The sequence below is a fragment of the Nomascus leucogenys genome, chromosome 10 (assembly GCF_006542625.1).
Source record: "Nomascus leucogenys isolate Asia chromosome 10, Asia_NLE_v1, whole genome shotgun sequence".
Taxonomy (NCBI): Eukaryota; Metazoa; Chordata; class Mammalia; order Primates; family Hylobatidae; genus Nomascus; species Nomascus leucogenys.
Window position 1 is genome coordinate 89,370,115 of NC_044390.1, and position 20,942 is coordinate 89,391,056.

Consider the following 20,942-nt stretch of genomic DNA (forward strand, 5'->3'; position numbering starts at 1 on the left):
CTTGACAGGAGCTAAGAAACAGGTCAGCTATGGCGCTCACTGCCTGCGGGAGCTGCCGCACTTAGAACCACCAGCTGTTATCCCATTTTTGTAGATGACGGCAGAAGAGAAAACGCAGGTGGTTGGGGCCAGGCTGTCTGTGATCCGGATGGGGCACTTTTTCCTCCGGGCAGGCGAGCGCGCCTGGAGAGGCCCCGGCCCCCGCGCACGCGTCCTGGCGGTTGCCGGGCAACGCGGCGCCGGCCATGGAGGCTTCCTGTGAGTCCGAGTCCGAGTCTGAGGCCGGGCCTGGGACTCAGCGGCCCGGGACCGGGACCGTGAGCGCGGCCGTGCGCGAGCACTTGCGGAAGCTGTGTCTGCGCGAGTTCCCGTGCGGCGCCGGCAGCTGGGTGCGGGCGCCGGGGCCGGGACTCTGGGGGCCTGGACCGGCTGTGGGGAGGCACGGGCCCGGGCGAGCGGAGCGGGCTGGTCCCTGGGGCCTGGGATCTGCGCATTCTGGGGGCCGCCGACATGGGGGCGGGTGGGGCTCGAGGGTGACAGTGGGGCCCCAGTCGTGGGCACTGCGGGGGAAGGAGAGCGGGGCCCGTCCTGGGCACATCAGCTGACCTGGGCCGGGGCCTCTCCCTGACTTGAAGACGCCAACACCCCAGATTTCCAGTGGGCAGGCTCCTTTTGGGGTGAAAAGCTTTTATTTGGGGCAAAGAGTCCCACAACTTTTCCCAGCCTCCGAGCATTTAATAAGAGCCTGAGGCAGTGAGAGGTGGCTCAGCCTGAAGCCTGCGACCTTGGGTCCAGGAGAAGGGGTTACCCCCCCATCCTGCCTCCCTGTCTCCGGAGTCCTAAACCCTTCCCTCCCGTGGCTTCAACCACGAGGGGCGCCCAGGTGTGGCCCAGGAAGGCCTATTGCCCAGGCTGGAGCGTAGTGACGCGATGTCGACTTACTGCAACCTCCGCCTCCCGAGTAGCGGGGATTACAGGCACCCACCACCATGCCCAGCCAATTATTGTATTTTTAGTAGAGACAGGATTTCACCATGTTGCCCAGGCTGGTCTTAAACTCCTGACCTCAAGTGATCCGCCCGCCTTTTTTAAAGGAATGGCACCTTTTAATTATTTTGTATCTCACCTCATCTGTAGTTATATCCATAGCTAATAATCCATCAAAATTATTGATTATTCACTATCTAGATTTTTTTTTTTTTTTTTTTTTTTGAGACAGAGTCTCCCTCTGTCACCCAGCCTGGAGTGCAGTGGCGTGATCTTGGCTCACTGCAACCTCCGCCTCCCGGGTTCAAATGATTCTCCTGCCTCAGCCTCCCGAGTAGCTGAGACTAAAGTTGTGTGCCACCACGCCCGGCTAATTTTTTGTATTTTTAGTCGAGACGGGGTTTCACCGTGTTAGCCAGGATGGTCTCGATCTCTTGACCACATGATCCGCCTGCCTCAGCCTCCCAAAGTGCTGGGATTACAGGCGTGAGCCACCGTGCCCGGCCCACTGTCTAGATTTCTAAACCCTATCCCTAATCATCCAGTTTTATGATCTGTTCTGTTTTGAGAGTTTGGTGTCCTTAAGGGGGCTGTGTCACACCTAGAGAAAACCCCTCCTCTGCCACTGCAGAATAAGTCGCGCTTTCTTCCTCAAACTTGGCGAACATGGAGGGAGCTTGTCCCCAGAGAGGAGGACGTGGTGAGCCCCAGGGAGGAGACGGTGGAGGCCCTGCTGGGCCTGGTCCGCAGCCGCCACTCCCCCTGGGCTCTGCTGAACGATTCGAATGCGGAAGACAGTTTCCTGAGAGAACTGGCCATCCGGAACCCGCTGACGATCACAGACACCTTCTTCTACTCCTACTTCCGGTCCCTGCGGGTGGTGGACAAGGCGGTCAGTGCTGGGCACGTGGTAGATGATGTTAGGGTGGCTGCTCCCCTAAGGGAGGTTGGGGGGAGGGCACCCTTCCCCACAGCGCGTCAGGGATCCTGCTTTTGGGGCTGAAGCCAAGGCCAGCCTGCCCTCCATCTGCTTCATCTCCCTGGCTTGTGTGCCAGGCAGGGCCGGCTACTTGGTCAGCCTTGCGTTTCTTCTACCTTTACCCCTGGAGGCCATCGTGGCACAGCTTCCGCAGCTGAGTTCTGCAGTGGACCCTCCTGGGTCCTAGTAAAGGCTTTTCGAAGGGTCTGTGTTAGTTTTACTTCGTTTAAACCATGGGGGTCAGGGTAGGGGAGGGTTGGTATAATTCTAACTATTTTAATTTGTTATCAAAAAGCATTCTTTGTTTACATCAGTAACAGAGCCCAGGCTCGGCATGGTGGCTCTCTGGTGCTTGTAATCTCAGCACTTTGGGAGGCTGAGGCAGGAGGATCGTGTGAGTCTAGGTGTTAGAGACCCAGCCTGGGCAACAGAGTGGGATCCCATCTCTATAAAATTTTTAAATTTAGCCAGGTATGGTGGTGCATGCCTGCAGCCCCAGCTACTCGGAGGCTGAGGCAGGAGAATCACTTGAGCTGGGGAGGTAGAGGCTGCAGTGATCATGATCACACTGCTGCACTCCAGCCTGGGTGACAGAATGAGACCCTGTCTCAATCAATTAAGCAAGCAAGCAAGCAAGAGTGAGACTCTGTCTCAGTAAATAAATAAAGCCAGCAAGCCAGCCCAAAAATTGCCTGGAAACTTGGTCTCAGCCTTCCCAAGCCTTGGCTTTCTTTTTCCAGAGCCACTGGGAAGTGACACGGCACTAGGGGACAAATAGGGTGACTGACTGGTAGCAGTTTGCCAGGGACTTTCAGTTTCAGTGCAGAAGGTTTTGTGTCCTGGGAACGAACCCCTTCCGTCCTGGGCAGACTGGCACAGTTGGTGACCCGGGAGAAGGGAGGCCCCGCTGGGAAGGGCCCCAGTGTCTTTTAGGCCACAGGAACTGAGGAGTCACAGATGGGTCACTGCAGCTTCTGGTCAGACCCTGCTCTGGGTGATTCCTGGACACCTTGACTGACTTCAGTGCCCGGAGTTCACTGTGGCTCTGGGGTAGACAGAAAGGAGAGAGGTTCCTGCCCTCACAGGTGGCTTATGGTCCAACAAAGGACACAGGTCATTGGCCTAGAAATCATGTACCACCTATGGTCAGAGGAAGGATGGAGGTTGGGAGAGGTTCTTGGATCCTGGCAGAATGATGCAGTGCAGGAATGGCTTCCAGGGGAGCAGGGGGTGGGAAGGGAGGGGAGGTAACTGATGGAAGAGCCGCTGTCTTCCTAATGTGGACACAGATTCTATGCCTGTGCTCCCTCGCCTGCTACAGCCCTCAGCTTCCTCTCTCTTCTTCCAGGTCACCCTGGTGGATAAAGACCTCTTGAAATTTCTAAAGCTGGAGGAGTTGGTACTGAGCGCCAATCGAATCAAGGAGGTGGATGCCACCAATCTGCCCCCCACACTCAAGGTGAAGGAGCCCCGGTCTGTGTTGAGTATTTGGGCCACCGCTGCCCACAGGCCTTGCCTTACCCTGCCCCACATAGTGTGGCCAGCATGGGTGGAGGGTAGGGCCCAGCTCCAGGCTTTTAAAATGTAGGTCACTTTCCTAGAAAAGTTCAGCATAGAATAACCATATGACCCAGTGCTTCCATTCCTAGGTGTATCCATGAAGGAACTGAAGACAGGGACTTAGCCAGATTCTCGTACTCCAGAGTTCAGAGCTGCGTTACTCACAATAGCAGAAGGGTGGACACAACTCAAGTGTCTATAAACAGATGAATGGATAAACAAAAAAATGTGGACAGGCCAGGTGCGGTGGCTCATGCCTGTAATCGCAGCACTTTGGGAGGCTGAGGCAGGTGGATCACCTGAGGTCAGAAGTTCGAGACCAGCCTGGCCAACATGGCGAAACCCCATCTCTACTAAAAATACAAAAATTAGCCGGGTGTGGTGGCATGCGCCTGTAGTCCCAGCTACTTGGGAGGCTGAGACAGAAGAATCGCTTGAACCCGGGAGGCAAGGGTTGAAGTGAGCCGAGATCGCACCACTGCCCTCCAGCCCGGGTGACAGAGTGACTCCATCTTAAAGTGGTATATCCATTCAATAGAATGCTATTCACTCATAGAAAGGAATGAAGTAGGCCTGTAATCCCAGCACTTTGGGAGGCTGAGGTGGGCAGATTGCCTGTTCTCAGGAATTCGAAACCAGCCTGGGCAACATGGGAATATCCCGTCTCTACAAAAATACAAAAATTAGCGGGGCCTGGTGGCTGGTGCCTGTAATACCAGCTACTTGGGAGGCTGAGGCAGGAGAATCGCTTGAACCCGGGAGGCGGAGGTTGCAGTGAGCCAAGATTGTGCCACGGCACTCCAGCCTGAGCAACAGAGTGAGACTCCGCCTCAAAATAATAATAAATAAACAATAAATAAAAATTTAAACCCAAACCAACAAGCAAACAACAACAAAAAGTGGGTGAGGCCGTGGATAAGAACTACAAGCAAGGAAGGTTAGCTTTGGATTTATTCCTTATCCATCTAGGGGCCCTTTGGGCCTCCCAGAGACGCATTCCTACGGGTTGAGAAGGTGCCAGATGTTTTGCAGCTCCCCCACTGCCAATCCAACATCACCCCCCCCCCCCCCGTTCCAGATGTTGAAGTATCTTTCACAAAAGGAAAAGAAACCTCCCAAGACCTGCTGCAGGAATCTTTTCTTCCTGGATTTTTAAAAGGGAGTCCGGGTGGAGCCAGGGAGGCCAGGTGTGAGTAATTTGTGATTCCTCTACTAAGTTTTGCGGGACAGAGGGGAGGGGCCTGATCGTCCCGGGCCTTCCGTGTGGTCTCCCAGGTGCTGGAGCTCTATGGCAATGAGATCAGCAGCATGGAGTGTCTGTGCGCCCGCCCGCCCGCCGGCCTGCAGCATTTGGGGTTAGGCCACAACCAACTTCTAGGCCCCTTGGAAAGTCTCTACGTCACCGCTAATCACTGGTAACTCGGGGAGCCCAGATGGAAAGCGAGAGGGAGGGATTAAGTATCAGGTTGGGGCGATTCTACCCCAGTGGCTTGAGAACTCAGCTTTGGTCTTTTCTGTAACTCCCAGTTGGCTGCTAACCCCAGACTTATGGTTTATTTCTCTGAATCCCCCTTCAGTAGGATTTTGTAAACAAAAAGCCTGGGAGAACAAGAGGTGGTGGGTGTGAGTCACAGCCTTAGCTTTGGTGCTGTATTGTTATTTTTTTATTTTTATTTTTTTGAGATGGAGTTTCACTCTGTTGCTCAGGCTAGAGTGCTGTGTGCGATCTCGGCTCACTGCAACCTCCACCTCCCAGGTTCAAGCAATTCTCCTGCCTCAGCCTCCCAAGTAGCGGGTATTACAGGCACCCACCACCACACCTGGCTAATTTTTGTATTTTTAGTAGAAACGGGGTTTCACCGTGTTGGCCAGGATGGTCTTGAACTCCTGACCTCAAGTGATCCACTTACTTCGGCCTCCCAAAGTGCTGGGATTACAGGCGTGAGCCGCTGCACTTGGCCTGGTGCCGTATTTTAGGGGAGGGTTTCTCACCTTGAGCTCGCTGGCATTGGAACCCCATCACCCTTTGCTGTGGGGCTGTCCTGGGCATGGTAGGATATTGAGCAGCATCCCTGGCCTGCATCCGCAGATGCCAGGAGCACCTCCCTGCTAGTTGTGACAAACAAAAATGTCTCCAGACAGTTTTTGTCTGAGCCTAATGTCCCCTGAGCAGCAAAATCCCCCAGCTGAGAACCACTGCCCTGGAACCAAGCCCTAGCGCCAGCCACTCCATCGCTATTGAAGGTTCAGGCTCCTTAGGAGCCTGCAGATGGTTCAGCTCCCAGTTGATATTCAACTTGATCTCCTCGGTGGGTGAGCGGTAGAAAACTTAACATCCTGGACCTGAGGGGTAGGAGTGGACCAGAGACCACCCAGAAAAAGCCATCAAAGGAAGCTGGGAGAGGATGGCTTTGCAAAGCATGCTGTGAGAAGTCCCAGGACTTCAGCAGCCCGGCAAGGATGGAAGGGGTAGAACCACCTCCCCTCTCTCCTTCCCCCGAGGAACCTGGAGGGCACGCCCTTGGGGGAGGTCCAACCCTCTACATGCCTGGAGTGGGCGGACGCAGCAGGCAAGGGAAGCCCCCTCTCTGACCCTGGTTTCCTCTTCCCTTCTCTTCTGCTCTTAGGGAAGAGTGAGGCTGGGATTGGGAGACGCTGTGCTGACAGCGGCCGCTTGTGTTTTTCTTCTGTTCTCAGAGCTGAGCTCAATTTGCTTTCTAGTTTGTGGCAGCAGGAAAGTCACCCTGCCCCTGCCCTGTGTCTTGGTCTGGACACAGGCCTTGGCCCGTGCTCTTGGCAGGCCCCTCCCAGCCGCCTTGCCTCCTGGGGTCCCGTCCCAGTCTGGCTTTGAGACACCGTCTCCTGCTTCTAGACCGCCCAGCCCTCCAGCCTCTGGCTCCCTCCTCCCAGTCCCCAGCGTCAACCCCACTCCTGCCCTGTCCACTCCTGCCCCTGTCCACAACTCTCCCACGGTGGCTGTCCCCTGCTGTGCCGTCCAGTCTGCCCGTAGTATTTGTGCAGAGCCTCCTAGACGCACGCAGTGCGTGAGGCTCTACGGAAGCTACTGAGAGGTTTGGCCAAGAAGAGAGGAGCCCCGTGAAGGGAGGTTGGTGGGGGCGTCTCTATGGCTCTGACTGTGAGGGTGGCAGTGCTATGGAGAGTGGAGACGAAGAGCCAGGCACTCGTTCCCAACCCGGGGTTAACTTGGGTCAAGGGTAGGACAGGGGTGCAGGCCATGGATGGGCAGAGTCCTTAGCCCTAGGCCCCCATCTGTTTTGGCCGCAGGGCTGCTTGCCCCCTGCTCACCTGGCTTCTTGACCCCCAGACGGTCCTGCTCACCTTCCAGGCCCAACCTCGTATCCCTGGACCTGGGCTTCAACGACCTGACAGACCTGCAGAGCATGGTCGCCAGCCTGAGGACCCTCCGGCACCTGCGACTCCTGGTGCTGCAGGGAAACCCACTGGCCTTGGTGCCCTACTACCGCGGCCTCGCCATCGACAGCCTGGCCCAGCTCTGCGTGCTGGATGACATCACCGTGTCTCCCAACGAGAAGCATCTCTTCCGGGGGCTCAGCCTCAATGGCGGTGAGGGTGCTGGCATGCAGGGAGGGGGTGGCACGTGACACTCCAGCCTCCGCCTGGGTGTGCCCCACCCTCCTGGGTCTGTGTACCCGTCTGTCCTGCAACTCCCCATTTGACCCAGATCCTAGTCAGGTGTAGCCTCTCTTCTGGGTCAGAGCTTTCGCCCCAGGCTTTGATTCCTGTGATTGGGATTTGGAGACAGAAGTGATAGGGGGAGGCTGGGCTTGGTGGCTCACGCCTGTAATCCCAGCACTTTGGGAGGCTGAAGCAGGCAGCTCGCTTGAAGTCAGGAGTTTGAGACCAGCCTGGCCAATATGGTGAAACCTCATCTCTACTAAAAATATAAAAATTAGCCGGGCATGGTCGTGAGTGCCTGTAATCCCAGCTACTCGGGAGGCTGAGGCACGAGAATCTCTTGAATCGGGGAGGTGGAGGTTGCAGTGAGCCGAGATGACACCAGTGTACTCCAGCCTAGGCAACAGAGCAAGACAAAAAAAAAAAAAAAAAAGAGGTGGTGCAGGAGGATCCCTTGAGCCTGAGAAGTGGAGGCTGCAGTGAGTTATCATCTCTCCACTGCACTCTAGCCTGGCGACAGAGCGAGACCCCGTCTCTAAAAAAATAAAAAATAAAAACAGCCTGTAGGGACTTGGGACAGTTATTTCAATCAGCTTCTTCACCTCCCTGGTGGCTTGAGATCACCCCCTTGTGGTTCATGCCGCAAGGTGCACCGGAGGCTTCTCCAGGTCACTGTGACGTGCTAGATAATGCTAAGGTGACCCGCAGAGTAGCCCTTATCACTTCCATATACAGATCAGGAAAACAAGGCTGAAGAGGGGTATAATGACACCCGGATCACACAGCTTGCCAGAGCTGTGACGTGAACCTGACTGCCCTACCAAGGCTCAGCCCTGAGTGCTGGAGAGAATCCAGGGACCCATGCCTTCCCGGCCCTCTTGCTTTCTGTCTGCCAACTTCCATTCCATGGGCCCCCCTGTCCTGCCCACTCCTCCCTGCAGATCTCTTGGCACAGGAGGCACAGTTTGTGGTGACCATCGGAAACATCAGAGGAGTCCTGGACACCTCTGTCTTCGACCCAGAACCCGGGCCCGAAGGCCCTTTCATCACTTACAGCTATTACGTGACCTACGATTTTGTGAAAGACGAAGAAGGCGAAGCGAATGAGTCCGCAGGCGCGCTGGCCGAGGTGTGCCCTGGGCTGTCCCTGGGAGTATGGGGGGCTCTTGTGAAGGCTGAACTGCTTCGTGGGCCCCAGGAAAATCCTTTTAATTAATTAATTTATTTATTGAGATGGAGTCTCGCTCTGTCACCCAGGCTGGAGTGCAATGGCGTGATCTCAGCTCACTGTAACCTCTGCCTCCTGGGTTCAAGCAATTCTCCTTCCTCAGCCTCCCCAGTAGCTGGAATTACAGGTGCCCATCACTACGCCCAGCTAATTTTTGTATTTTTAGTAGAGATGAGGTTTCACCTTGTTGACCAGGCTGGTCTGGAACTCCTGAGCTCAAGTGATCCTTGGCCTCCCAAAGTGCTGGGATTACAGGCGTGAGCCACCGCGCCCAGCCCCATTCTGCAATTTCTACAACTCCTCCCATCTCCCTCCACATCAGAAGAAAACCCAAGGATACCATCCAACTAGGAGAAACACGATGACACCTCCCACATAGAAGTGGTTCTTGCTTTTACTCTTAACGCAGGTCTTTCAGAAAAGACAAAACTGGGTTTCTAAGAGCCTTCCTGCCTCCTAGTGTGGTGTGTCTGCCCATGCGTGAACCTCATCCAGATGTCGGGAGCTGTGTTACAGACACCCCAGGCATCAGCTGAGCACGTCCTGAAGATGGCAGCCTTGGACGAGTTTCTGTGTCTTCCTGCAGATCGTCAAGCCCTCTCCTAGCTTAGAATTATTAGTTGAGGAATCTCCTGAAGAGGTCGTCGAAGACGTCATCGAAGACATTGTTGAAGAGGTCGAAGGGTCTCTGGAGTCTGAGGTGGAGGAGTCAGGAGAGTCAGAGCTGTCTGTCATCTCGGGGCCTTCGACCGTCTCGCAGACGCCGAGGGCCTCTGCAGAAGAGCTGGCCAAGTTGCGGCTGCGTATAGATCCCCGGCTCTGCCCGTCCCCAGGGTAAGGATGGAAATCTGAAGCAGGGCAAGTGGTCAGAGCAGTAGGGTCACGAGCCTAGACCACACTGCGACCTTCCATTAAAAGTCCTGAGGCTGGCCGGGGGCGGTGGCTCACGCCTGTAATCCCAGCACTTTGGGAGGCTGAGGCGGGCGGATCACAAGGTCAGGAGATCGAGGCTATCCTGGCTAACACGGTGAAACCCCGTCTCTACTAAAAGTACAAAAAAATTAGCCGGGCGTGGTGGTGGGCGCCTGTAGTCCCAGCTACTCAGGAGGCTGAGGCAGGAGAATGGCATGAACCTGGGAGGCGGAGCTTGCAGTGAGCCGAGATGGCGCCACTGCACTCCAGCCCGGGCGACAGAGCGAGACTCCTTCTCAAAAAAAAAAAAAGGCCCCACTAGGCTTGTTAGCTGTGCTGGCAGCGTTTAGATTTAGTGTTCAGCCCTCTTTTCTGGAGAGTTGAACTTAGCTAAATCCTTCTACTCTAACTATCTACTCAAAGTACAACTGAGTCCCACTTTCCTGACCAGCCAAGATTTTCAGAATGATTGAATTTCTTTTTTGGCGGGGACAGAGTCTCACTCTGTCACCCAGGCTGGAGTGCAGTGGTGAGATCTCAGCTTACTGCATCCTCCACCTCCCAGATTCAAGCAATTCTTGCGCCTCAGCCTGCAGTTGGGACTACAGGCATGTGCTACCATGCCCGGCTAATTTTTTATATTTTTAGTAAAGATAGGGTTTCACCATGTTGACCAGGCTGGTCTCGAGCTCCTGGTCTCAAATGATCTGCCCGCCTCAGCCTCCCAAAGTGCTGGGATTACAGGCATCAGCCATCATGCCCAGCCTGAATTTCTTGAATCGATCGAGAGATGATAAATTAATAGCCCTTTTCATTTTAGCCCTTGGGTATGAAAACCTTTTTTGGTTTAACATTTTAATCCATCTAAGATGTATTCTCGCACATAAAGTGCTGTAAGGATCTTCCATCCTGTATATCATGTTCTTTCTTGCCAATCTAGCTCCATTCCTTCTCTCTTTTTTGTGCTACTTTTGTTATGAAGATTGTAGAGTAATTGTTATAAATATTAATTTTATTATAAACGTAAATATGTTACAGACCCAACAATACATTGTTATAATTACTGCTTTATATAATCCATGTCTTGCAGAGAAGAAAGGAGAGCACAAATATAAAGTTGTTTTTTTTTAAGCTTGTTAACCTTCTTAGTTACCATTTCTGATTCCTTTCATGTCTTCCTTTAGAATTGATTTACTGTTGTGGCTCATGCCTGTAATCCCAGCACTTTGGGAGGCCGAGGTGGATGGATCACTTAAGTTCAGGAGGTCGAGACCAGCCTGACCAACATGGTGAAACACCATCTCTACTAAATACAAAAAATTAGCCAGGAGTGGTGATGCGCACCTGTAATCCCAGCTACTTGGGAGGCTGGGGCAGGAGAATTGCTTGAACCCAGGAGGCAGAGGTTGCAGTAAGCCGACATTGCACCATTGCACTCCACCCTGGGCAATAAGAAATAAGCTCCGTCTCAAAAAAAAAACAAAAAAAAACCAATTGATTTACTTTCTGGTTTCATTCCCTCCCTGCCTCTTTCTTCCTTTCTCTCTTTCTTTTTTGTGGTGGGGTCTCATGATGTTGACCAGGTTGGTCTTGAACTCCTGATCTCAAGCAGTCCTACTGCCCCGGCCTCCCAAAGTGCTGCAATTACAGATGTGGGGCACTATGCCTGGGCTTGGTGTCATTTTCTTACTCCAGTATGCTTCATTCTCACTCCCATTTCCTTCATGTTGTTATGGTCAAATGTATTACATTTCTACATGTTATAACCCAAACTACAATTTTATAGATGTTGTCTTATGCTGTTGCATTTTATTCTAATTAGAATCAAGGACAAGAAATATATGACTATACTGTTTTCTGTATTTGCCTACATGATTACCTTTATTGGTGCTCTTTGTTTTTTATGTGAATTTGAATTACCCTCTGGTGTTACTTCCTTTCAGCCTGAAGAACTTCCTTCAGGAAGTTAATATATTCCTGTATTCAACTTCTTTTCATGTTTCATGTAAGGCAAATCTACTGGCAACAAAGTCAGTTTTTTTCTTTCTCTTGATATGTCTTTATTTCACCTGCAATTTTCAAAGATAGTTTTGCTGGGTATAGAATTGTCGGTTGAAAGTTTTGGTGTTTTTTTTTTCCCCCGCTACCCCAGAACATTTTTTTATTTTTTGAGAGGGAGTCTCGCCCTGTTGCCCAGGGTGGAGTGCAGTGGGTGGATCTTGGCTCACTGCAACCTCTGCTTCCTGGGTTCAAGTGATTCTCCTGCCTCAGCCTCCCAAGTAGCTGGGAGTACAGGCACCCGCTACCATGCCCAGGTAATTTTTAGTAGAGGCGGTGTTTCACAATGTTGGCCAGGCTGGTCTTGAACTCCTGAGCTCAAGTGGTCCACCCGCCTCAGCCTCCCAAAGTGCTGAGATTACAGGTCTGAGCCACTATGCCTGGCCTACCCCAGAACTTTGAATATGTCGCCAGCCTGCCTACTGGCCTCCATTGTTTCTGATGAAAAGTCAGCTGTTCATCTTACTGGGATTCCTTTGTCCGTCATGAGTCATTTTTCTCTTCCTGCTTTCAGGATTTTCACTTTGTCTTTCAGCATTTTACTGTGATGTCTCTGGGTGTGGATGTGTTTGCATTTATCCTGCTTGGAGTTTGCCAAGCTTCTTGAATATATAGATGAATGTTTTAAATCAAATCTTGGAAGTTTTCAGCCGTTATCCTTCAAGTATTTTTCTCTGTTCCTTTTTCTATCTCCTCTCCTTCTAGCACTTCTATTATGTGTTCTTCTAGTAGCTCTTCATAAAACCCAAGGAAAACCTGGAGTGTTTACCAGGGGCCCCCTCCTTGGAGGGCTTTGAACACAAATTTCTGTCCCCCTAGTGCCCATGAGGTTGCCTAAAGTTCTCTTCAGCTTCTCAGCCACCACTTTTGGATTTGACCCTTGAGCATTAATGTGGCACTAAGCTCATTCTCTTTGACTGTTCCAGTTTGCCCTGATGTTGGCCCTGAAAATTCTCAGTGACTTGGCTCTTCAGCACCTTCAACAGATAATGTTAATATTGTGTCCAGCTGATATGACTGTTCTCAGCAGGAAGGTTTGTCCAGTATAGTCTAGTCTACCATGTCCTAAAACAGAATTTCCACATTGATTTTCTAAACATACATTTTATTTTTGCAGTCTAATAGATTTATTTTAAATTGTCTTAAGTTATATTCCTTAGTTTACTTGTAAGCCTTTATATTTTCCATACAATTATTTGCCATATGTAATTTCCCAAGTTCAACAATTAGCAAACGCCAGTCATCCACATACCATTTCCAGGTGCAGGTGTGATGCTGGGTATTGGGATTACAAACAACAAATCAGATGGAAAATGGTCAGCTCTAGAGGGCTGGGCACAGTGGCTCATGCCTGTAATCCCAGCACTTTGGGAGGCCGAGGCAGGCAGATCACTTGAGGTCAGGAGTTCGAGATCAGTCTGGCCAACATGGTGAAACCCTGTATCTACTAAAAATATAAAAAATTTTCTGGGCATGGTGGCGCATGCCTGTAGTCTCAGCTACTCAGGAGGCTGAGGCAGAAGAATCGCTGGAACCTGGAAGGCAGAGGTTGCAGTGAGCCGAGATTGCGCCACTGCACTCCAGCCTGGGAGACAGAGCAAGACTCCATCTCAAAAAAAAAAAAAAAAAAAAAAAAAAAACAAACAAAAAAAAGATCTGTTCTATTTGGGCACTTACCTTTTCATGAGGGAAATGAACCAACAGTAATTACATATACTAATGTCACAAGTGGCACATCAGAGGAAGTACAGGACGAATCTCTGCCCCTAGGTTGGGCACATAGATGTAGAAGTGTGGGAAGCACATTCACCCATCCAAACCCAAAGAACAGACTCAGAGACGTGAAGAACAGCAGAAATGAGACTTTTAATGGCAGTTTTGCAAGATCAGGTGTCTGGTAGGCAGGCACACTGGGGCAGTCACAACAGGTCATTTATCTCCTAGTGGGCAAGTCCCTCCCCAAGTTCCTCATTGGTCGAGCACTATGGGGTTACAATCTTCCAGGCTGTCGCCTAAGTATCATTATCCCCTTATAAGGTCATACCCCGTCCCCTTCCCCACTTAAGTTTTGCTGTTGTCACCCAGGCTAGAGTGCAGTGGTGTGATCTTGGCTCACTGCAACCTCTGCCTCCTGGGTTCAAGCAATTCTCCTGCCTTAGCCTCTCAAGTAGCTGGGATTACAGACGCACGTCACCACTCCTGGCTAATTTTTCTTTTCTCTTTTTTTTTTTTTTTTTGTATTTTTAGTAGAGACAGAGTTTCACTACGTTGGCCAGGCTGGTCTCCAACTTCTGACCTCAGGTGATCCACCCACCTTAGCCTCCCAAAGTGCTGGGATTACAGGTGTGAGCCACCGCGCCTGGCCCGCTTTTATGGGCTGACCTCTCCTCTACATCCTGTTTGCTAAGCGTGACTTTCTAGGTGCCTGAGTCGTGAGGTTTGTCACGTCCGCAAGGCTGGCTGCCAGTACTTAGATTTTTCGTGCCTTGAAAATGGACCATTTAAACTGTTTCTCACAGGAGGAATGGTAGAAAGAAGGTTAACTATGGAGGAAGGCAGGGATTGGCAAGAGATAGGGCTGGGGAGAGACAGAGAGAAAAAGACCCTTTCTCCTAAGGGGAAACTTAAGAAGTTTTCAAGCAGAGGAGTAATGAGATCCGGTTTACATTTGAGGAAGATGACTGCAGTGGAGACGATGACAGTGTGCAGACAGACTTTCAACTCTTCTCGCTTCTCCGGTAGATTGTTGAGTGCTAACCTTTATATATTTGTATCATTTATGTATATATGTTATCACTGATTTGGGGTTTTTTTCATGCCATTTTTTATTCAGGAGGATCTAACATTTCTTTAACCTGAGAAGTACAATTTTTCTTTGTCTTTTTTTTTTTTTTTTTTGAGATGGAGTTTCGCTCTTGTTGCCCAGGCTGGAGTACAATGGCGCAGTCTCGGCTCACTGCAACCTCTGCCTCCCGGGTTCAAGCGATTCTCCTGCCTCAGCCTCCCGAGTAGCTGGGATTACAGGCATGCGCCACCACGCCCGGCTAATTTTGTGTTTTTAGTAGAGATGAGGTTTCTCTGTGTTAGTCAGGCTGGTCTCGAACTCCCGAACTCAGGTGATCTGCCTGCCTCTGCCTCCCAAAGTGCTGGGATTACAGGCGTGAGCCACCGCGCCTGGCGAGAAGTACAATTTTTCACATTCTATCTTGGATTCTAAGTGTCCATTTCACTGCATTTCTTCTTCTTCTTTTTTATTTATTTATTTTTTTTGAGACGGAGTCTTACTCTGTCGTCCAGGCTGGGGTGCAGTGGTGCGATCTCTTACTGCAACCACTGCCTCCCGGGTTCAAGCGATTCTCCTGCCTCAGGCCCTTGAGTAGCTGGAATTACAGGCGCCCACCACCACGCCCGGCTAATTTTTGTATTTTTAGTAGAGACAGGGTTTCTCCATGTTGGCCAGGAGAGTTCGAGACCAGAACTCCTGACCTTAAGTGATTCATCTGCCTCAGCGTCCAGAGTGCTGGGATTACAGGCATGAGCCACTGCGCCCGGCCGAGATATAGTTAGCATATCATAACGTTCATTTTAAAGCATTTGAGTCGGTGGTTTTTAGTATATTCACAGAGTTGTGCAACCATTACCACGGTCTAATTCCAGAACGTTTCCATCACCCCAGAAAGGTACCCATTAGGCGTCACCTTCGATTCCCCTATCCCTCTAGTCCAAGGCAACCATTAAAGCACTTTCTATCTCTGTGGATTTGCCTGTTCCGGACATTTCATATGGATGGAATCACAAAATACGTAGCCTTTTGTGTCTGGCTTCTTTCACTGAGCATCATATTTTCAAGGTCCATCCATGGTGTAATAAGTATCAGTGCTTCATTCCTTTTTCTTTATTTTTGAGAAGGAGTCTCTCTGTCTCACCCAGGCTGGAGTGCAATGGTGCAATCTTGGCTCACTGCGACCTCCGCCTCCCAGGTTCAAGCGATTCTCCTGCCTCAGCCTCCCAAGTAGCTGGGATTACAGGCTCCCGCCACCACACCCAGCTAATTTTTCTGTATTTTTAGTAGAGATGGGATTTCATTATATTGCCCAGGCTGGTTTTGAACTCCTGGCCTCAAGTGATCCGCCCACCTCAGCTTCCCAAAGTGCTGGGATTATAGGCATGAGCCACTGAGCCCGGCCCATATCACTATGTTTCAAACCAGTTATTATCGTTATATATATTTTCACTTTTTTTTTTTTTTTTTGAGACGGAGTCGCGCTCTGTCACCAGGCTGGAGTGCAGTGGCGCAGTCTCGGCTCACTGCCACCTCCACCTCCCGGGTTCAAGTGATTCTCCTGCCTCAGCCTCCTGAGTAGCTGGGATTACAGGCACCTGCCACCATGTCCAGCTAATTTTTGTATTTTTAGTAGAGACGGGGTTTCACCATGTTGGCCAGGATGATCTCGATCTCCTGACCTCATGATCCACCCGCCTCGGCCTCCCAAAGTGCTGCGATTACAGGCGTGAGTCACAGCGCCCGGCCTAGTTTCACGATTTTTACGTTTCCCTTTTAACACTTGGTTTTTCACAGTTTACAAGCCCTGGGCTGACCTTGTTAATTTACTGGGCTTACCTGCTGTGATATTTCAGTCTACAATTTGGTCTCTACTTATCTTGGAGGGAAAATGTTCTCCATCGTCAGTGATGGAATATGTTATTTATTCTGTTTTCTTCTAGTTTCTATTAACGTTCAACTTGTACATACTTTAAATTTGTTGGAGTATATTATTAATTCTCCTTCATGCTGTGATCCAATTGGTAGAACAATTTATGTTAAATCACTTCCCGAGTGGGATGCTGCTTCAGGGTTGCCATGGTGTTCTGAGACTTAGGAAACTCCAGTTGCCTCTGTGTTCTAGCCTGGGGCTAGGCTAGAATTGTTTCTGCTTTTTTTTTTTTTTTTTTTTTTTTTTTTTTTTGAGACCGAGTCTTGCTCTGTCACCCAGGCTGGAGTGCAGTGGCGCAATCTCGGCTCACTGCAACCTCCACCTCCCAGGTTCAAGCGATTCTCCTCCCTCAGCCTCCCGAGTAGCTGGGACCACGGGCACGTGCCACCATGCCCGGCTAATTTTTTGTATTTTTAGTAGAGATGGGGTTTCACTGTGTTAGCCAGCATGGTCTCGGTCTCTTGACCTTGTGTCCGCCCGCCTCTGCCTCCCAAAGTGCTGGGATTACAGGCGTGAGTCACCCCGCCTGGCCTCTGCTTTTTTTGTTTTTTCCTGCAGGAGGGTCTCACTTTGTCGCCCAGGCTCGAGTGCAGTGGCATGAACACGGCTCACTGTAGCCTTGACTTCCTGGGCTCAAGCAATCCTCCTACCTCAGCCCCCAAAGTAGCTGGGACTACAGGCATGTGCCACCACGCCCAGCTAATGTTTGTATTTTTTGTAGAAACGGGGTCTCGATATGTTGCCCAAGCTGCTCTCGGACTCCTTGGTTCAGGCGATCCTCCTGTCTCGGCTTCCCAAAGTGCTGGGGTTAGAAGCCAGAGCCACCACGCTCAGCCCTTTGCTGAACTTTTAACAAACAACTCTTGCTGCGTTTCAGTTGGTTTCTGTCAGTTGCTCAGGGTGGTCCTGCCTCTGAAGGAGGGCTCCACTCACCTTTCTTTTGCTGTCTCCTCCGTGTCCACACCTTTCTGGCCTTCTGGTCCCCTTGCCCTGCCTGGTGGCAGCCGGGCCTCACGTCTCATGCTGTTTGTGGGCTTCGATGCTCATGGTCTCCTTGGATGTCCCCTCACAGTCCTGTCCCAGGTCCCTGGCCACAGCCCCTGGGTGACGGCACCCACATCTTCATCCCTTCCTCCCCAAGGACTGTCCTCTTCAGCACCGCCCACAAGCCCTGGGCTGAGGTCATCCCCTGCAGCTACAAGATGCAGCACTCTCTCAGGGACCTGGTGCCACTGAAGGCCTTCCTGCTGGCGGGGACCACTGTGACTATCGTGGAGGAGAAGGTGGGCAAGCGGAGGCAGCGCCTGGCCGTCCACAGGCTGCACTTCTGCCCTTGTTCCTGTTCCCATCGGGCCGTCCCCCATGGGAGCCCCGCTCCCTGGTTAGATGAGGTCTCAGCGCCATTCCAGAAAGGGTGAGGGAGAGGTGACCCCAGACAGCCCGCCTGGGCCTCTGCTCACTCGAGGATTCTCTCCTGCCCCTAGATTCTCTCCTGGCCTGTGGTGCTACCGGCTGTTGACAGTCCCCTGTCTGCCAAGAAAGGAAAGGGGGAGAAAGACAAGAAAGGGAAGGAGAAAGACAGGACAGGGAAAGGAGAGAAAGAGCCGGCCAAGGTACCGGGCCTTGGTGCCAGGGAGGGCAGCGTGGCCACACCCTTGCTTCAACTTGTCCCACCCTCCTGTCTTCCCATCGTTGCAGGAGTGGAAGGTGCTGAAGAAGAAGAAAGAGCCGCCCAAGGAGCTCCGGCAGGACCCCCCCATCCTCCAGGTGCTGGGCCGGGGCCTGGTGATCCTGGAGCCCCTGCTCGCCGGGGAGCCCCTGGTGTCCACCGTGTGCAACTTCGGCGTACTCCGCACCTTGACCTCGGACAGGCTGACGTTGGCCAGGGTACAGCTGGGCCCTAGCCACATCCTCCACCTCTGCCTTCGCCCTCCCCATGGGAACCCTGCGGGCAAGCAAGGGCTGTGGGCCCAGGTCACCGGATGGGGAGGAGGTGGCGGGGAGGGCCTTTCCCTGGGTCACGCAGCCGGGCTGCTGGTGCTGCCGCCTGCACGGAGGGCGCCTCTGTGGACTTGGGCCCAGTCAGCAGCCTTCCCTTCGGGGATGGACTGGGGCAGGCACCCTCACCAGGAGACCCCCGCCTTCCTGGACCTGTCAGAGCCTTGGAGGAGGTGGGGCCCCAGAGACACCCCTTCTCCAGCACCTCCCCTCTCCAGTAAGCATCTCGTTTTGTGGTTCTTTCTCTCAGGATTCAAAGAAGATTAAGAAAGTTGCCAAAAAAGGTGAGTGCCGATGGTGGTGACCAAAGTCAGGGATTGTCAGGAGGACCTGCCGAGGGCCAGCCCTGGTGGAGGCCAAAGGAACGGAAGGGTGGGGAATGGTAGCTTCTGGCCTGGGGGGAGGCCACATCCCCCCTTAGATCCAGTGTTATTATTTCATCTCTGCAGCCCTCAGACCACAGGGCCTGTGTGGGTTGTAACGCGGGTGGGGAAGGTACCTGTGGTAGAGCCATAGAGGGGCAAGGGCTTGGAGCTGGGGCTGCCTGGGGGTCACCGGTTCTGAGGTGTCTGCCTCCAACTTCAGGCCATCGGCCCTCAATTGCTGTAAGAGGGGCCTGGACTTGTCCTGTGGGGAGCTGGAGAAGCATCTGAAATGGGTGCGTCTCAGGTTTGAGGTTCAGAAAGAATGTCCAGCCGGGAGGGAGAGAAAGGAGACAGGGAGTGCCGCGGAAGGTGGCTGCAAAAAGCATGAGGCCCGATCATAGCAGAGCAACCCATCATACTGAAGCTGAAAAGTGGAAACAGGCCCGACGTGGTGGCTCACGCCTGTAATCCCAGCACTTTGGCGTGCGGACCACCTGAGGTGAGGAGTTCAAGACCAGCCTGGCCAACATGGCGAAACCCCATCTCTACTAAAAACACAAAAATTAGCCAGGTGCGGTGGTGGGTGCCTGTAATCCCAGCTACTCAGGAGACTGAGGCAGGACAGTCGCTTGAACCTGGAAGGCAGAGGTGGCAGTGAGCTGAGATTGCGCCATTTCACACCAGCCTGAAGAAGTAAACGTTGGAGGGCGTATGCTACTGGACTTCAAAACCCATGCCTATATGAACACATGATTTGTGATACTTATCTGTGGGTTAAGATGGCCTTAAAAAGGTTGTTTTTTAAATCTCTTTAATGTTTGGCTTAATTGAAGACAGCTGGATTCTTATAGCTACTTCTGCAGTCAACTGCTTGCAATATGTTGCTGTAATTGAAGTGCATAAAGAAAATCCAACCTCAGACCCATAATTGGAAAAGAGGGAGTATTTTAATAGACCTTCAAATAATATAATTTCTTTAATATTACACCAAATTTGACAAGTGGTAGTTTCTTAAAGGTTGTTACAGTGTGAAAACAATCTATATTGAATTTTTCATAATCAGATTAAAATTCATTAGTCTAGTTTGCATTTTGAATGGCTATTTTACCATGCACAGTTTGTAACATGCATGAGTTACTTGTAAACTACAGGTTAACCGACTTATGCAGATATTCCAACTGTTGACACCCGTCACTATACATTTTCCAAAGATCACATTCTTTACTATCACCACCCACCTCATTAGAAAGGTCTTTGAGTATTGGAAGACTGGTAAATTCATGGTGGCAGATACAATGTTATCTCATTTGTAGAGCAAATGTTATAAATTTATTTGTAATTTATAACAAATCCTTTCAGTTGTTTCCCCTGAAGTGCTAGAATTACTTCATTTTTAAGAAAATATTTGCAGCTGGCCGGGCGCGGTGGCTCACGCCTGTAATCCTAGCACTTTGGGAGGCCGAGACAGGCAGATCACGAGGTCAGGAGATGGAGACCATCCTGGCTAACATGGTGAGACCCCCCCCCCCCCCCCACCGTCTCTACTGAAAATACAACAAATTAGCCGGGCGTGGTGTCACGCGCCTGTAGTCCCAGCTACTCAGGAGGCTGAGGCAGGAGAATGGCATGAACCCGGGAGGCGGAGCTTGCAGTGAGCCGAGATCGCGCCACTGCACTACAGCCTGGGCGACAGAGCCAGACTCCGTCTCAAAAAAAAAAAAAAGAAAAAAGAAAAAATATCTGCAGCTGGGCTCGGTAGCGTACGCCTGTGATCCTAGCACTTTGGGAGGCCTAGGCGGGCGGATCACTTGAGGTCAGGAGTTCGAGACCAGCCTGGCCAACATGGTGAAACCCCGTCTCTAGTAAAACTACAAAAATTAGCCGGTCCTGGTGACAGGCGCCTGTAATCCCAGCTACTTGGAGGCTGAGGCAGGAGAATCGCTTGAACCTGGGAGGCGGAGGTTGCAGTGAGCCGGGATCGTGCCACTGCACTCCAGCCTGGGCGACGGAGCAACACACTGTCTCAAAGCAAAAAGCAGCCAGTCTTGCAACTCAAAACAGCTGCGACTTATTAAATGATCTAATTAAATACAATTTAATTTTATTTCTTATTACGGTTAACACCCGAGGACCGAAACTGTGCTCCCGCTGGGACAGGGTCCAGGGCTTGCATTTGGGATCGGTCAGGGCGGCCGAGAACGCCAGCCCATCCGTCTCCCGGGGCTCATGCTCGCGTTTTAATTTTCTCAGAAAAGCCGAAAGCCGTGATTCCGATCTACGAAGGCGATTACCACCCCGAGCCCCTGACCGTAGAGGTGCAGATCCAGCTGAACCAGTGCCGCTCGGCGGAGGAGGCTCTGCGCATGTTCGCCGTGTAGGGCGTGGGCAGTAAAGGCTGTTCCCAGCACTCCCGCCTCGGCGTCTGTCCCGCCGCACGCGTCGGGGGGCGGGTGTGGCGCCGGCGTCCTGGGGAGGAGGAGCAG

The 20,942-nt window shown here is 51.7% G+C and overlaps 1 protein-coding gene across 1 annotated transcript; it reads left to right on the plus strand.

The window, feature by feature from the left end:
• Window positions 1-226: 226 nt before the first annotated feature.
• On the plus strand, window positions 227-20,866 carry LRRC43 (leucine rich repeat containing 43). Its single transcript, XM_030821545.1, has 12 exons — window positions 227-389; window positions 1,619-1,879; window positions 3,315-3,425; window positions 4,802-4,941; window positions 6,873-7,111; window positions 8,125-8,312; window positions 8,998-9,245; window positions 17,238-17,379; window positions 17,581-17,709; window positions 17,795-17,983; window positions 18,345-18,378; window positions 20,710-20,866. Exons 1-12 carry the CDS (start codon window positions 246-248, stop codon window positions 20,835-20,837), a joined length of 1,953 nt encoding a protein of 650 aa, XP_030677405.1. The 5' UTR covers window positions 227-245; the 3' UTR covers window positions 20,838-20,866.
• Window positions 20,867-20,942: the final 76 nt, after the last annotated feature.

Bases quoted from the DNA above. Each gene is read 5' to 3' on its own strand.
- LRRC43 (XM_030821545.1), top strand. From the start codon at position 246: ATGGAGGCTTCCTGTGAGTCCGAGTCCGAGTCTGAGGCCGGGCCTGGG. The intron at 3,426-4,801 runs GTGAAGGAGCCC...GTGGTCTCCCAG, and splicing joins ATCTGCCCCCCACACTCAAG to GTGCTGGAGCTCTATGGCAA. The intron at 4,942-6,872 runs GTAACTCGGGGA...CTCACCTTCCAG, and splicing joins TACGTCACCGCTAATCACTG to GCCCAACCTCGTATCCCTGG.